This window comes from Phocoena sinus, chromosome 6 (assembly GCF_008692025.1).
Source record: "Phocoena sinus isolate mPhoSin1 chromosome 6, mPhoSin1.pri, whole genome shotgun sequence".
NCBI classification, from domain to species: domain Eukaryota; kingdom Metazoa; phylum Chordata; class Mammalia; order Artiodactyla; family Phocoenidae; genus Phocoena; species Phocoena sinus.
In genome coordinates, this window is record NC_045768.1 from 55,786,905 (window position 1) to 55,803,356 (window position 16,452).

At 44.2% G+C, this 16,452-nt stretch overlaps 1 protein-coding gene across 1 annotated transcript in view; it reads left to right on the top strand.

The window, feature by feature from the left end:
* The window catches only part of RCL1 (RNA terminal phosphate cyclase like 1), a 58,038-nt gene extending 42,958 nt beyond the window's left edge, over positions 1-15,080 (top strand). The window contains exons 8-9 of the mRNA XM_032636028.1: positions 4,118-4,221; positions 14,276-15,080. Coding sequence (XP_032491919.1) covers positions 4,118-4,221; positions 14,276-14,426 — 255 coding nt within the window. The 3' untranslated portion in view covers positions 14,427-15,080. The remainder of the gene's footprint in view (positions 1-4,117; positions 4,222-14,275) is intronic.
* The last annotated feature ends 1,372 nt before the right edge of the window (positions 15,081-16,452 follow it).

The window sequence follows — 16,452 nt, forward strand, 5'->3', positions numbered from 1 at the left end:
TCAGTCATCTGAAATTGAAAATCAATCTGTGGTTGATTGAAACTGTGGATATGGAGAGTCGACTGTACTCTGGGTGATTCGCTATTGGATGGTGTAGAGTGTTTGTAAATTGTCTTTTTTCTCCAGCTGAAGAGTTGAAGAGCCTTTCATCTCTGTACTATCTGTGTATTTATTCTCAGTTATTAGACATCTCTGTGGTTCTTTCCTGAAGTCTTCTAGGAAGTTTTGCTCTGTTTAAAGTTGCAAAAATCACACGTGAGCCCAGTGAAATAAAATCAGTAAGGCTGGGCTTCCCTGGTGGCGCAGTGGTTGAGAGTCCGCCTGCCGATGCAGGGGACACGGGTTCGTGCCCTGCTCCGGGAAGATCCCACATGCCGCGGAGCGGCTGGGCCTGTGAGCCATGGCCGCTGAGCCTGCGCGTCTGGAGCCTGTACTCCGCAATGGGAGAGGCCACAACAGTGAGAGGCCCACATACAGCAAAAAAAAAAAAAAAAAATCAGTAAGGCTGGTACAGTGGTGATTTTGTTCTTTAATTCTTCCTTTTGCCACTGTAATTTATTAATCAATGTGGCAAGGTGATGCCTGGGTCATGGGTATTGATCCCTGCACAGGCCTCACTAAGGAAAACAGCTTATTGCCACAGTTTACTCCCCTGATCAAAGTCAGCATTTTTGAAAATATCTCATTGGTCACAAGGTGGAGCAAGTAGGAATGAACTGTTTCAAAGTTCATTAAAATTTCCAGCTTATTTAGTGTCTATCTAATTAAATGGAAGACAAAGGACCTATAGCTGTGTCCTCAGTAGAGGGACCCCATTCCTTCTACTCACCATTCAGCTAGGAAATAGTGGAGGAAGGAAATAGTCTATCACAAGAAATCCCTCTGAGCGAGGAGATATGTTCTAATAATTCTTGAGCAGTCAAGATCTGGCCTCAGCTTTTTCAATGCAAAGTCTTTCCAATGTTTGACGCTAAACTTAGTGATTTTTGAAAGATGGATAGTAACTAAAATTTGGGAGTAAATGGAGTAAATGACCAAGAGGTTGCCGTGCCAATTACTCAGTTCAGGAAGTTTGTCATCTAGATATTTGTGAAGAAAGACTGCTGGAGACACACGTGGATCCCTCAGCTGCTATTGACTTGTGCAGGTTTCCCTGCCTTGGTCCTGGGGTGGCCTGCAGGCCTTCTCTCTGACTGTGGGGACACATCCCTCTCTTTCCAGTGGACCTGGGGGATTTGGATGTATCCCATTACAGGATAGCCCAGTGGGAGCCCCCGGACACAGCTGGAATATGGGTTTTGTATCTCCGTAAATGGCAGAGTAAAAGCCTCAGGGTGAAAGCACAGTCCACCAGTCCCCAAGAGCGAAAACATGCTATCTGGATTAGGTTATTTTATTTTACTTTTTCTTTACTCTAGTTAAGTTCTGCTTTAAACCGTTCAGTAGTGGCTGGACTGAGTTTTTTGTTTTAAGTCATTAAGAAAACTTCTTTTGTGTGTGTCTATGATCTTTAATTGCTAAAAGGATGAAAATGCATGCAGTTTTTATAATAATTCTTTGTAAGTCTGTGATGTGACATGGTTTAAATAAGTAATAAAAATCCATCCCCTTTGGTACCGTTTATTTATGCCAAAGTTTTAATCCTCTGATCTAATTCCTCTTGTTCCATTTCTGTCTCATCAGTTACCAAGCCCTCTTGATTCTGTCCCAGGCTTTCTGGAACTGCCCTTTCCTATCCTTCTCTCTGCCCCCATCTACCACCCTCCTCCCTTCCATTCCCCCCTCCCCCGATATAGGTACTGGCGCTCTCTACTTGCAGAGGGGAAATCCTTTCCATACCCTCTCCAGCATCCTCTTCAGCCTAAATCTCCCCCTAAAGCTGCGATCTGATCTTGGTACTCCTGTGCTCGGAGACCTTCACCAGCTTCTCACTTCCCCAGGATAGAGTCAAAACCTGTGGCCCAGTTAGAAAAGCCCCACCTCAGTCTGCCTACTCCACCTTATCCCTGCAGTTCCGCATACTTCTCCGCAGAGAGCAGACAGCCACTCTCAGGCTGGCCTACTGGCTGGTCCTTGCCTGCCCTGGGTTGTATCTCCCACATCCTCCTGCTCTTCCTCCCTCTCCAAACCCTGCTCATCGCTTCAGGGCCAGCTCAAGTCCCCACCTCCCCAAAGCCTCCCTCTGGTGCCAGGGGAGTGACAACCCCTCTCGCACCACCTTGTTAGTCCCGGTGCCCACAGCCCCCAGCTGCCGCGTAACTTCGTCTTCACCTTCACTTGTTACTGGTTCCTGCGCATATTTTGTCTTTGTAATGAGATTGAAGCTACTTTGCACAAGGCTTGTGTCCTGCTGTCCGGGCGGCCCCACCACTTCCTCTGTTGTATCCTGTACACAGACCCTAATATATTTACTGCAGTAAAATCTTGGTTCGGTACATAATAAAAATCAATTGAGGGCTTCCCTGGTGGCGCAGTGGTTGAGAGTCCGCCTGCCGATGCAGGGGACACGGGTTCGTGCCCCGGTCCGGGAAGATCCCACATGCCGTGGAGCGGCTGGGGCCGTGAGCCATGGCTGCTGAGCCTGCGCGTCCGGAGCGTGTGCTCCACAACGGGAGAGGCCACAACAGTGAGAGGCCCGCGTACTGCAAAAAAAAAAAAAAAAAAAAAAAAAAATCAATTGAGAATAGCAGAATAGCAACATAGTGCTAGGAAGCAGAGACTGAAGAGAACGGTTTAATTTTAGGCAGTCTTATGAAAAGGAGCAAGTTCTGTAAAACAAAGAGTTTTGTTAAATCTTCTTACATTAATATATTTTGTTATATATTCTTTTATTCTCCATGGGTCAGGTTTTCCGTTTAGATGGAAATATATGTGCTGGAACTCCTCTCGTCCTAAAATTTGCTAAATGAGATAAATATTGTCCTTTATTAACTCAGGTAATGAGGAAGAGCAGTAGGTTTCATAAAGGCTGGCAGTAGGATCCACTTCTGATTTTCCTACTCCATTGCCCTCAATGAAGTCTAACGGCAGAGAATGAGTGTCTGTACCTGAGAAGAGATTTATTCCCTACCCTACGTGCATTAAAAAAGGAGAGAGGTGTACCCACGTAAGCAGCAGTGGGTGACCACTTATCCCACTCCAAGTCTGGGAGAGTCTAGCCTTGAACAGTGATGTGCCATGGTTAGAAACTGGATTTCTTGTTGTGAAATATGCAAAGTATGTAGACATTCAAGGTCATCTTGCTTTCAGTATGTACAGTGTAAATTTAAGTTGTTGTTTATAAAGTTATCCCAGAGAGGATGATCTGAAATAAAGACATTCTTCAAGGCACAAATGGAAGCAGCAGTAATGCATGCATCTAGCAGAAGCAAAATGGCTGAAGTGGTTGAAAAATTCGAGAATGAAAGAAGAAAGGCAACCAAAGTAGTTGTACCTCAGGAGAAAGTTTTTGAAGAGAATTTTGTCCTGCTTATTGATTTGGAAGAACAGGGAAAATGGGGGAACATAATGCATAAATAATAAGAATGGAGGGATCTGGTCTGAACAGTTCTCCAGTTCTAAGGCACACAGGAAGGGTTAAAGAGGGGAATCTAATGTGACATGGCAGGCAGTTTTCTGAATGTCATCGAATGTGTTGTAGGTAAGACCCTTGAAAGGGAAAGGTCCTCTCATGTCAGATTAGCTGTGGTGTTCTATGACAGATTAAATAAGTAGAAATGTCATTCACTTAACCCTTGGTAATTATGCATTGCCTATAAATGATTATGCTTTTTTGCTTTTATGTCCTGCTATGGCTTTAATTACAAAGGCGAAGTTTCATTTTTCACTAGATATACCTCGGTAAACTTAAATGTCTATTCATTCTGATAGTCTCAACTCTTACAATTGTTTTGATTAACTGTTAGTTTAACCCCCTACAGTTATTTGATATGAGGATAACTCTTTAAAAGACACTTATTCTGTTTTATTATTGCTTGAATTTTGCCGTCTGCTCTTGTGTGGTTCTGATACTCTGGGCATCTGTGTCTTTTTTTTTTTTTTTTTTCCCTCTGTTTTGTTGGTTTTCCATTATCTAGTTTGGTACAATGATTAATCCTTAAAGTGTTTGTGTTTACAGGGTGGATGTGTGGACTCGACCAACCAAAGCCTGGCTCTGTTACTCATGACCCTTGGACAGCAGGATGTTTCCAAGGTCCTTCTCGGACCACTCTCTCCCTACACGTGAGTTGTTTTCTTTCAGCCCCCTTATGCTGTCCAGTTTAATCCTCCAGTCAAACAAAATGATGAGCACTATCCTGTTCCCACCTGATTATGCTGATCCTTAAACGTGCTGGAGGTTGTCGCTTTCATCTGGCATTTAACAAGGATTTTGCTTTCCTTTCTTTCCTGCAGTTTCTTCCTTCCCATCTGTCATTTCTGTGTCATTAAGACTGCGTGATCTATACTAGACAGTTCTGTCTATGCTTTAGATATTGTTTCCATTTTGGAGGTAAACTCCTGCTTCTGTTATAGCTTGGGTTTTATTGTTAGCTTTAGCAAAAAGGACTGCCTTTTTGTCCAAGAGGCAAAGTTCATAATAACACCACTGGACTAGGAGGGAAATGCAGAGGTGAGTTTGAGGTTGACTGTTGGGGTATTAAAGCAGGCATTCTCCATAAAAGAGCAGGTCCTCAGAAGACTTGAATTCTAAACAGCACAGTGAAAGAAGCACTCCTGTTGATAGTCAGTGAGGTTGCTGTGAAACAGCCTGTTTGAGCACTGACATCTCTGTACATGTGTCTATATACTTGAAGATCATTCTATGGCCACCTGTGGGTGGGAAGCTGGCGGGGGGAATGGGCCTTGGGTTCGAGGAAATATTCAGGTAGATATGAGACTGAACTGTCCTTTTTCGGTTATCATGGTACCGATGCTGTATATCTGAAAGGTACAGTACTGTGATAACTGAAGAATGGTGGTGCCATCACATTGAGAAAGGGGCGGGCACTGTAGAGGGGGCAGTGTATCACTGGACCCGGGAACTGGGAGTATAGAGACCAGAAGATTCTTTTGGAGGCTTTTTTTTTTTCTTCTGTAAGTTGGTGGTGGAAGGCTTTTTGGAACAAGGAAATGGAAGAGAATACATTGTTAGCATTGCGGGAAGACTGAAAGCAGGAAACTGGTGAGGACCACACTATCTCCCGATAACTTGTGTAAAGTATTTCACAGGACAGGAAATCTGAAATTGAGTAATCCTAAGTGGCATGCTGACATCAGGAATCAACATTGCCCAGAGAGACTTTGTAGTTAAGGCAATTGGAGAGGAGGTGAGGGCTGGGTGCACAGCACCCTAAGTGTAGAGATTGGCTTCCCAGCGAGTTTGCTGGAAGTGGCTGACAGCCGTGTGGCCGCCACAGTGCCCTTCACCCTCTTAGCTGGTCTCATGGCTGCTGCTTTCCCAGCCTTGGCTTCAGGGCAGCAGAAGGCCTGGCTGCTCGGGCAGCATGAGGCGGTGTCTAGAAATGTGTGTGGTCTTGGGGCATGGGGTTTGGCAGAACATTATGTGAAAAATGGAATGTATATTTTTATTTTTCCTTGACACTTTTTTTTTTGCTTTTAGAGATTTTTTTTTCAGTTTGTCTTCAGGGCCTTGTATAATCTTTTTAAGTCAGCAAACTCTGAGGAGACGTCAAGATGTGACTGGACATTTTTAAAAGTTCCTGTGTCCTTGACACACCCCCTCACCAAACATTAATTGCAGTGTCTTGTCTTCCAGAAACCTTGCCTAAAATTACACATCTCCTGGGAAAACAAAGTGGTCTGCTCTGAATGGAGCTTTACAGGAGTGGGACAAATAACAAAATTTTGTGTTTTGAGCCCTGGGGCTAGGACTTGCAGGACAGTCTTCCTCTGGATTACTTGACCCCCCCAGGGCTTCCGGCAAGAAGGGCGGCCAGGGGCTTGGAAAGGGCAGCCTCCCTTCTTTCAGTAAGCTAGCACAAGGGAGGAGGAGGGAGTTTCTTTTTGAAAGCTGTATCTATTTGGGACCCTTCTTGCCTTTAATCATTGTGGAAAGCTCTAGAAGCCCAAAGAGATGAAGGGCAAAGGTGGGAAGAAATAGGCGTGCTCCAGGACAGGCAAAATTATCATCGTGCGTTTGCATACAGTTAAGGGTAAAAAGGACAGAATCCACAGTCAGGATGATCATGGTGAGGGAACAGCTTATCCTAGTTGGATTCAAGAGCTTTGGAGACCATAATATCACATGTATTTTTATGTCCAATTAAAATCATAAAAATCTGCTTTCTGTAACCTCAGATTTCTAAAGAAAACCAGAAGCAAGACCCTCTTTGGTTTAAAGAAATGTAGTTTTTCTGGCAGTTTGCATGTTTTGATTTGTATAAATAGCTTTTTAAATGTCTATTTACAGAGCACTGGGATTAAGCAGGATAGTGTTTTCTAGCAGTGTTGCTTTCAAACCCTTTCTGGAAAATAAGGGTCTTTCTGTTTTTCCCCTTTCCTCTTCTCTCTGTTTTACTGCAGGACGTGGCTGGTAATGGTTTTCTGTGTTATTTGAGAAAGTAAGTCTAACGTGGCTGGTAATGGTTTTCTGTGTTATTTGAGAAAGTAAGTCTATATGTGTGAAATTCTTTGGGAAGGCCAGAGAGGTTTTTTTTCAGTAGAATAAAATAGTATTGGATAACATGCTGGTATGTGGAGAATCTATTTCTTTTCAATTTGCGGAGTTTTAGGTGGTTTACAGTTAGTGATGGTGGTTCTACTTTCCCCTGAAAAAGCTTAATTTTACAGTTTAAGGATGATGTATACTTTATTTGAAAGTAGGAGTATATATCAACGAGCGTCTTAATTAGCACTTTCAGAAATTGTTTATGATCAGAGACTGCGGTGACCGGAACTTTCTGTGTTCTGCCAGTGCACAGGTATTGGAGTCCAGCCTATCTGGATTTCAGTTCTGGCTCTACCTTGCAGCACTGGGAGACCATGGACAAGGTCTTTGGCATCTCCGAGCCTCAGTTTCATCCACAGAGAAAGTGAATGGTCCTGAAGTTATGGGCTTGTGAAGGTGGAGCGAGGCTTAAATGCGGTCGGGCACTTAGCTCTCCCAGCAGCGCGGTGTGCCTGGCAGAGCTCCATCAGTGCTGGGCGCACACGGACGTCCAGTCTCCTGTGAAGTTCACTTTGAACACCAGGAGGCCTGGTAAACTTGCTTTGGGTAACCTCAGGCCTGAAGTCAGCTGTAAATCGTCTGCTCAGCTATCTAAATCTGTATCCACTAATTTTTATTTTTCTTAAAGATTTAAAAATTTTTTATTTATTTATTTATTTATTTAAATTTTTGGCTGTGTTGGGTCTTCATAGCTGCACGCGGGCTTTCTCTAGCTGCAGCGAGCAGGGGCTAGTCTTTGTCGCAGCACGTGGGCTTCTCATTGCGGTGGCTTCTCTTGTTGTGGAGCACAGGCTCTAGGCCCACAGGCTTCAGTAGTTGTGGCTCGCGGGCTCTAGAGTGCAGGCTCAGTAGTTGTGGCGCACGGGCTTAGTTGCCGCACGGCATGTGGGATCTTCCTGGACCAGGGCTTGAACCCGTGTCCCTGCATTGGCAGGCGGATTCTTAATCACTGCGCCACCAGGGAAGTCCCTGTATCCACTAATTTTTAAATTTATGACTAACTTCCTGCAGTTACATTACTAAACAAATTACACACATCTTATTTACTGTTCCTGAGAATTCTGTAAGTGGATGTTTATTTAAGAACACTTAACAGTGTTCGCTGTGGGCCAGATGTTTTACGTACTTTACAAACACGAACTCTTTCAGGTTTCATGATAACCTCACAAGGGTGGTAAAGTGGTGAAGGCAGGTACACTCCACTTTACTGGTCAGCGGATTGAGACACAGAGTGGTCAAGTCGTGTGCCCAGGGTCACACAGTCAGCACCTGGGGTTCAGACTCTGACGTCTCATCCAGAGTGCATGCTTCCCTGACCCACTGTGCTGTTTAGTAAAAGCTGAGATTTCACACATGTTATTGGACTCCAGGCACCTCCCTGCCTGAGCCCAGGGTGCCTTGCTGTATCTTTTCAGAATCCTCGTTTCAAATTGTCATAAAATGATCTCCTTCTGTCTTTCATTGGAAGTCTAAAATAAACTACGTCACTTTGTTTTATTCTAGTTTTAATAAATGACCTCTTTTCACTTTTGTGACATGCTGGGGAGCGAGAGCCCAGGGTCCTTGTCAAACACGGACTGATCGGGGTAGTTGGTTCACCCAGTGTGTAGCACAGTGATGTGAAGATCAGTGAGATGCTGCTCTTTGGGTTCAGTTGCCCAACTCCTCTCTGGGAGCCAGCACAGCACACGCCACCTTACATCTGGGAAATGGTTTAAATGCTGCAAAGCCCAGTTCTCCTTTATTATGTTCTTTGAGCCGCAGGACATATTTGGCATATGGTAAAACAAGTGATATCCTTACTTTTCAGATGACAAAGAGGTCAGTCACCTGCTCATAGTGAGTTCTTGGCTGAACTTGGCCTGGTATCCATGTCTCCTGAGAGTGTAGCCAGCCTGGCTCTCTGTTTCCTGCTGCCTTTATAACGGAGTTTAATAACTTCATTCCTGGAGCAGAGGTCAGCTGGTCTTTCGGAAAACAGCTCTTCGGCAGAAAAAGTACCACCGATATATTTAAAAGATGCCGTGTCGTGACTACAGGGAGCCCTGTTGAGCAGATTCTCTTCCCACCCCCAGATCTTCCATCCCCTCAATTTGCAGAGCAACTCCTTAGATCTGAGAAGTAGGTGACCCCAGTGTCCAGGTGGCTTGGTGGAGCAGGAGGCGGGGCCCGCTATCATGGTTTGTTGTTGTAGAGCCGCCAGAGAGAGCGCGTCGTGATCCCCGTCACCACCACTCTCTAGCAGGCTTCAGAGGGGAACCTGGTATGAGGGGCTGTATTTTAAGGGGCAGGGCCGGGCAACCTGGCAAGTTCCAGGCAGTTGGGATCCAATGGGCAGATGACTGTGAGCCCAGTGGCCTTCACCTGTTGACCAACAATGGTGGTGGGAACAGCCCACTCTTGGAAAATACACAGGAAGAATTACCTCTGTGCTCCAGGATTCTCTGAAACCTGCTTGTCAGATGGACTGGAGGTGTTCAGGAAAAGTAGGTTGTTGGTGGTTTTTTGTTTTTTCATTTTTTAAAAGATATAAATCACTTTGTTCTGGGGGAAGAAAGCTCACTAAGGATACCTCTCTTAAGTCAGGAGTCCCAGTTGCCTAAAAGGGTTAGTCTGAAAATCTTCCAGTCACACTGTTGCGGGGGTGCCCTCGGTGTCCTCGGTGTGCCTCTTCTGCCTGGCTCTGTGGCTGGGGAGCTGTGTCTAGAAAGTGTGGGTCTACCGTATGGTGTTTGGAAGAGAAAGAAAGGGGAGCGGTGCCGCGTGGGGCTGTGGAAAAGGACACGGACCGGCCCTGGACCTGACTTTGTTCAACTGCATATAGATGTGGGTGAGTTTATTCTGTTTGGTTTTCATTTTCTTAAGGATACTGTTAGTATTTCATATCGCCTGAGGTTATTTCTTAGCTTCTGAGCATGGTTGCTTTACGCTATCCCAGCCACAGGAGACTTAGGGAGAATGGGGCTGGCGGTGGAGGGCATCATGAAATGTACCTTAACTCAGTCCTTACACAGTCTTCCTCAGACAGGCTGAAGGGTTGGCAGAACATTATGTAAAAAGTGAAACTGACTTTGCTTTTTCTAACGATTCCAAAGGCTACAAATACCCCAAAGCTGCAACTATGCAGGCCTGCACACTCAAGCCTGTGTTTCTCCCCTCCTTCTCTAAGAGATCAGAGGCAGGCTGCGGCCTCTTAGGAATTCTGCCAGCTGGGGAAGGTGTCTGGTTTTTCCAGCACAGTTGAACGATTCAGGGTGAAGTATGAAGTAGGCTGGGGAGGCTCTGGAAGCAGAGCGTGCCTCGGGCCTGTATTAGAACCGAAGCAGCAGCGAGAGAGAACAGGCTGTTTCCTCCTTAGAATGCAGACAAGTGGGTGAGATGGCTGGCTTTTTCTGCGTTGCTGCCAGCCGGAAGCTGTGCCCACAAATGTGGACTGTTTATCTGTGGTTTTTTTTGATGTGTTTGTTTTCTTTCTTTCCTAGGGCAGGGTTAGGGAGGTTGTGAGGCTGGGACAGAGCAAAAACCTGAAAATTTCAATTGGTTAGTAAAATGAGAAAGCCAGCAGGGGAAGAATTGACTTCCCTTAATTGCTAAGAATGTTGAAGTCATTTCTCAGAAGTATCCCTGGGGCTTCCCTGGTGGCGCAATGGTTGAGAGTCCGCCTGCCGATGCAGGGGACACGGGTTCGTGCCCCGGTCCGGGAAGATCCCACATGCCGCGGAACGGCTGGGCCCGTGAGCCGTGGCTGCTGAGCCTACACGTCTGGAGCCTGTGCTCCGCAACGGGAGAGGCCACAGCAGTGAGAGGCCCGCGTACCGCAAAAAAAAAAAAAAAAAAAAGTATCCCTAAACCCTAACCTCCACATTCTGTTGGGTGCCCCATTCCTGAGTGCCTTATATATAGTGCCTAGCAGGTGTAATGGGTTAAGGTCATTGCCCTGGAGGTGCTTATATAATTTACCAAGAGCGGGGCCAGGGCAGTTGTGAGACACTTACACATGAGCATTTCATTAGACTCCATAAGCAGAGCCAAGAATGCTATGGAAACCCAGAGGGGTTACTGGCTAGAGAAGGCTTCGTAGAATAGGTGGCAAATGGGACGTTATTTAAAAGATGGAGATGAAGTAGCACAATCCAAGGTGGAAGAGAGAGCAAAGAAGTGAGGAATTTTTCTGTGAGCATGCAGCCATCACCGGGACTCCTACTGTCCGGGCTAGTTACTGTTCCATCTCTTAGCCCATCTCGGGCAGACAGGATGCGGAATTGTTCAGACTTTCTTTTCCCCTTTTTGCTTTTTCCTCCTTTGACTAGATTAACTAGGATAAAGGGACGGGAGAGGGTGGAAAATGCATTGCAGTAGGCTTTATACTTAGTTTGGTATATACTGTGTGAGGACGGGAGCCATGTATCAGTTCTTTTTTTTTTTAACTTCACAAATAAAATAGTTATTTTAAACAACTTTATTGAGATATAATTCACATACCACACAGTTTACCTATTTAAAGTGTACAATTCAGTGGGTTTTTAGTATATTCACAAAGTTGTGTAAATGTAACCACAGTCTAATTTTAGAACATTTCCACCACCCCGGAAGAAAACCCTTTTGCCCATTCACAGGTGTTCCTGATTCCTCTCACTCCCCCCAGCCCTAGGCAACCCCTAATCTGCTTTCTGTCGCTATAATAGATTTGCCTGTTCTGTCCAATACATATAGACTCAAACAATATGTGGTTCTTTGTGACTGGCTTGTTTCACTTAGCAGAATGTTTTCAGGGTCCATCCATATTGTAGCATGTATTAGTACTTCATTCCTTTTTATGGCTGAATAATATTCCATTGTACAGATAAACCATCTTTTGTTTATCCATTCATCAATTGATGGCCATTTGAGTTGTTTGTACTTTTTGACTGTTATGAATAATGCTCTTATGAATATTTATGTACAAGTTTTTGTGTGGATGTATGTTTTCATTTTTCTTGTGTATATACCTTAGGGTGGAATTGCTGGATCATATGGTAACTAACTCCTTGTGTAACATTTTGAGGAATTGCCAGACTGTTTTCCACAGTGGTGGTACCATTTTACATTTCTACCAGCAGTGTTTGAGGGTTCCAATTTCTCCTCACCCACACTTTTGTTATTATCTTTTTTTTTTGATCATAGCCTTTCTGTTGGTTTTGATTTGTGTTTCCCTAGTAACTAATGATGTTGAGTATCTTTTCATGTGGTTATTGCTATGTGCATATCTTCTTTAGAGAAATGTCTATTCACATCCTTTGCTCATTTTAAAATTAGGTTATTTGGTTTTTTATTATCGAGTTGTGTGCATTCTTTATATGTTCCAGATACTAGACCCTTATCAGATAAATGATTTGCAAATATTTTCTACCATTCTGGGGGTTGTCTTTCCACTTTCTTGATAGTGTCCAGAAAAGATTTTAATTTTAATGAAGTTCAGTTAATCCATTTTTTCTTTTATCACTCTGCTTTTGATGCTGTATCTAAGAAATCATTGCTTAACCCAAGATCATGAAGATTTACTCCTGTGTTTTCTTCTTCTTTCTTCCATAGCTTTAGCTCTTCCATGTAGGTCTTTGATCCGTTTTGAGTTAATTTTTGTGTGTGATGTGAGTAAAGGGTCCAGCTTCATTCTTTTGCGTGTGAAGCACCATTTGTTGAGATTATTCTTTCCTCTTTGAATTATCTTGGCACCTTTTTGAAAATCAGTTGACCACAAGTGTGTGGGCTTATTTCTTGACTCTCAATTCTGTTCCATTGATCTGCATGTCAGGATCAGTATTTTGAAAGCTCCTCGGGTGATTCCATGTACATTCTGTGTGAGAACTGTTTGTATGGTTTGATTGGGAGGCAGCACAACACAGGGTTGCTGAACTACTTCATTAAAGACGTGCAGATCTCCTTAGGCAGGTTTATTCCTAGATATTTTATTCTTTTTGTTGTAATGGTAAATGGGAGTGTTTTCTTGATTTCACTTTTAGATTTTTCATCATTAGTGTATAGGAATGCCAGAGATTTCTGTGCATTAATTTTGTATCCTGCTACTTTACCAAATTCATTGATTAGCTCTAGTAGTTTTCTGGTAGCATCTTTAGGATTCTCTATGTATAGTATCATGTCATCTGCAAACAGTGACAGCTTTACTTCTTCTGTTCCGATTTGGATTCCTTTTATTTCCTTTTCTTCTCTGATTGCTGTGACAAAGCGAGAGAGAGGCATGGACATATATACACTACCAAACGTAAGATAGATAGCTAGTGGGAAGCAGCCGCATAGCACAGGGAGATCAGCTCGATGCTTTGTGACCGCCTGGAGGGGTGGGATAGGGAGGATGGGAGGGAGGGAGACACAAGAGGGAAGAGATATGGGAACATATGTGTATGTATAACTGATTCACTTTGTTATAAACCAGAAACTAACACACCATTGTAAAGCAATTATACCCAATAAAGATGTTAAAAAAAAAAAAGAAAAAAAAAAGACGTGCAGATCATCTGTTCTTAACTAAACCAGTGTTTCGCAAACTGGGCTGGTACGAATCACCAGGGAGGATTCTGGCCCCTGTGCCCTGCGGAGACACGGCTTGGTAAGGGGTGAGGAGGGGACATGTGGCCTGTGATTCTGGGCTCTTCCACATGGACACTTCCTCTCCACCAGTTGCCAGTTGATTGAAACCTTCAGGAATCTGCTTGTTAAATGAACTCTCCAGGTGAGTCCTATGGTCAGTCTCGCTGGGTTGATGCCGAATCTGCTAGGCCAGACCAGTACCATGGTCCTTCCACGGAATTGCTGTTCCCAAGGTACTCTTGGGGTGAAGCCATCGCTCTGTCTTAAGGGAGATGACAAGAAAGAGCCCCTTGAACCTCCTCTGCATGTTTACTGTGAGCACTTCCCTCGCCACCTTATTTAGTATTGCCTTCAGCCATATACACACAAATATTTTATACCTACGTTTCCTTCTCATCTGCCTTGTTTACTTTATTTAAATTTCTGACTATGGAGGCAGTATATATATATTTCAAGGATATAGATTGAAAGCTTCATGAGAGAAGGGATTTTTGGTTGACTGCAATATCTCCAGCATGAAGAACAGTGCCTGGCACATCGTAGGCACTCAATAAATATTTGTTGAATGAATGAAAGGGCTGTCGAGATTGAACAATGGAGAGAGAGACTTCTCTCATTCAGCATCAGCAGCAGTCACCCTGCTTGGTTTTAATCTCATGATACTGTGACTCATTAAAGCACGTGTTTCTCTCTCTGCATGAGCCTCTTGAAGATTAATGGCGTATTCATGTCCACTCTAATGCATGTGTAGGACTAACCTCTAACCTTTTCCTTTCTTTTTCTTTATTTAATTTGTCTTACGTTGTGTGCATCTCTGCAAGCTGTTTAAAATCATCTTTGGAATCTGGCAGGCTGTAAATAAATGCTGTTTAATCAGCATTGATAGAAGTTCTTAATTTCAGTTATTCCTCCTGATCTGGGAAATTAAAAGCTTCAGTTCTAGGCTGGAGAAGAATTTTTTAAAAGCCGAATTCCTCTTTCATTTCTCCCTCCCTTTTTTAAATTTTTATTTTTATTTTTTAGGATAGAATTTTTGCGGCATTTGAAGAGCTTTTTCCAGATTATGTTTAAAATTGAAACCAAGCCATGTGGTGAAGAACTCAAGGGAGGGGATAAAGTGCTGATGACTTGTGTTGGCATTGGTTTCTCCAACCTCAGCAAGACCCTCAAGTGACACTGTCACAAGATGAAAGGCCCCAAGGCCTCTGGACACAGCAGAAGCTGCCAAGGAACCAAAGGGACCAAGTTCATCCAGGACAGGATGGCCTCTTATATTAAGGACTTTAAAAATTTTCCATTTAAAAACCATCAGCATATCTGAATAAAAGATGTTTCTCTATCTTGTGGTTTCCAGCCATTTCTCCAGGGCAGACATTCCTCAGGAGGCCTATTCATGATGGGAACTCCCTTGGCTTACCTGGATGAAGAGTGTACCTTCAGGATACAGTCGTGCTGCTAGAACAACATCACAGCTGCATTTCAGCAATGCTTTCTCAGCCCACATCCCCAGGCTTCTGCCATATGGCTATTTTTCCAGACCTGTGGAGTTACTGTTCGTTCTGCAAGGACTGACCTCTCTGAACCTTGGTTTCTGTGTAGGGATTAAATGAGATAATATGGGTGGAAGCCCTTTATGAGTAGTGCAGTGTGATGCAAATGTCAGAAATTGGTGTAGTAGACTATTTTATCCCTTGTCTTCTGAGTGGACTGCTATCTTGGAGACATACTGCTCCCCATCTGGTTCATTGTATGTGGATTTTGGGGAGGATGAGTGACTAGGGAGAGCAGGGATCTAACGAAAGTTATTGGATGTTTTCTGTATCTCAGGTGTGCTATGTGTTTTCTCATTTTATTCCCACAATAGCCCAGTGCTGCAAATTTTATTATGTCCACAAGAAAAATTTAAAAAGGGTTTTGTTTAAAAACTTCTGTTCTTTTGAAATTGATAATGTAAAGATAGTAGATCTCCTGATTTAAAAGATCTAAGTGTAATAGTGTCAGAGTCTAGAATTTCACCCTACTTGCAAGCTAATAAGTTAGATGATTACTGTTTCATGGATGCTAGCAGAAGAAATGGATATCTCAGGTCAGAGACAAAGAACTTTATTACTCAGAGCACAGCAAGCAGCATGAGCTTCACGTTTGTATTGGTTTCTTTCTCCCCAAGTCCCACACTGGTGATGTGTAGGGGCCGCAGGTAGATGCCATGCATGCCGGGGGTTTGCATCAGAGCCAAGGCACATGCACACTTGGGCACTCCACCTCTTACAGCAGGCCTGCTCTTTGTTCCAGATGGGGACATTACTTCACCTCTCAAGATTGCTTGCTATGAACACATGATGAGAAAGTGTTGTGGTAAAGGCCTCCCCAGCAAGAATGTGCAGGACCTGTGGTGGTTTCGTCTGCAACTAATAGAGGCTACATGTGGTGTGTGTAAGGGGTCAGAATTGGTAGAAGGGGAAATATCTGATTCTTTCTATTAGGATTCCAAATGGTGTTTTCCACCTAGGGTGGGCTTTTTTTTTTTTTTTTTTTGCGGTACGCAGGCCTCTCACTGCTGTGGCCTCTCCCGTTGTGGAGTGCAGGCTCCAGATGTGCAGGCTCAGTGGCCATGGCTCACGGGCCCAGCCGCTCCACGGCATGTGGGATCTTCCCAGACCGGGGCACAGAACCCACGTCCCCTGCATCAGCAGGCGGACTCTCAACCACTGCGTCATCAGGGAAGCCCAGCGTGGGCTTTTGAAGTAAGGAAAGGTCTTTACCTCCCCAGTTCTCTTGCTCCCCTTTTCTTTTTCAGTAAAAGGGGTCCAGAAGGTGTCTGTGCTCTCGTGTCTGGGGGTGTGGGAGGATGTGGAGGTGAAAGGCTAACGCTGAAGGAGGTCAGGCCATTTTGAACTGTGGCTCTCTACTTACTGAGAACTCTACGTAGTGTGTTAGATTTCTGTTGCTGTGTAACAAATTACCACAGACTTAGCAACTTAAAAGAATACCATTTATCATCTCACAGTTCTGTAGGTCAGAGGTCTTGGTAGGCTTGCTTGGGTTCTCTGGCTAGGGCCTCAGAAGGCTGACGTCAATGTGTTAGCCAGGCTGGGCTCTGGGCAAGAATATGCTTCCAACCGCATTCAGGTTGTTGGCAGAATTCAGGTGGTGGGACTGGGGTCCCTGTTTCTGGCTGTCAGCTGGGGACAACTCTCAGC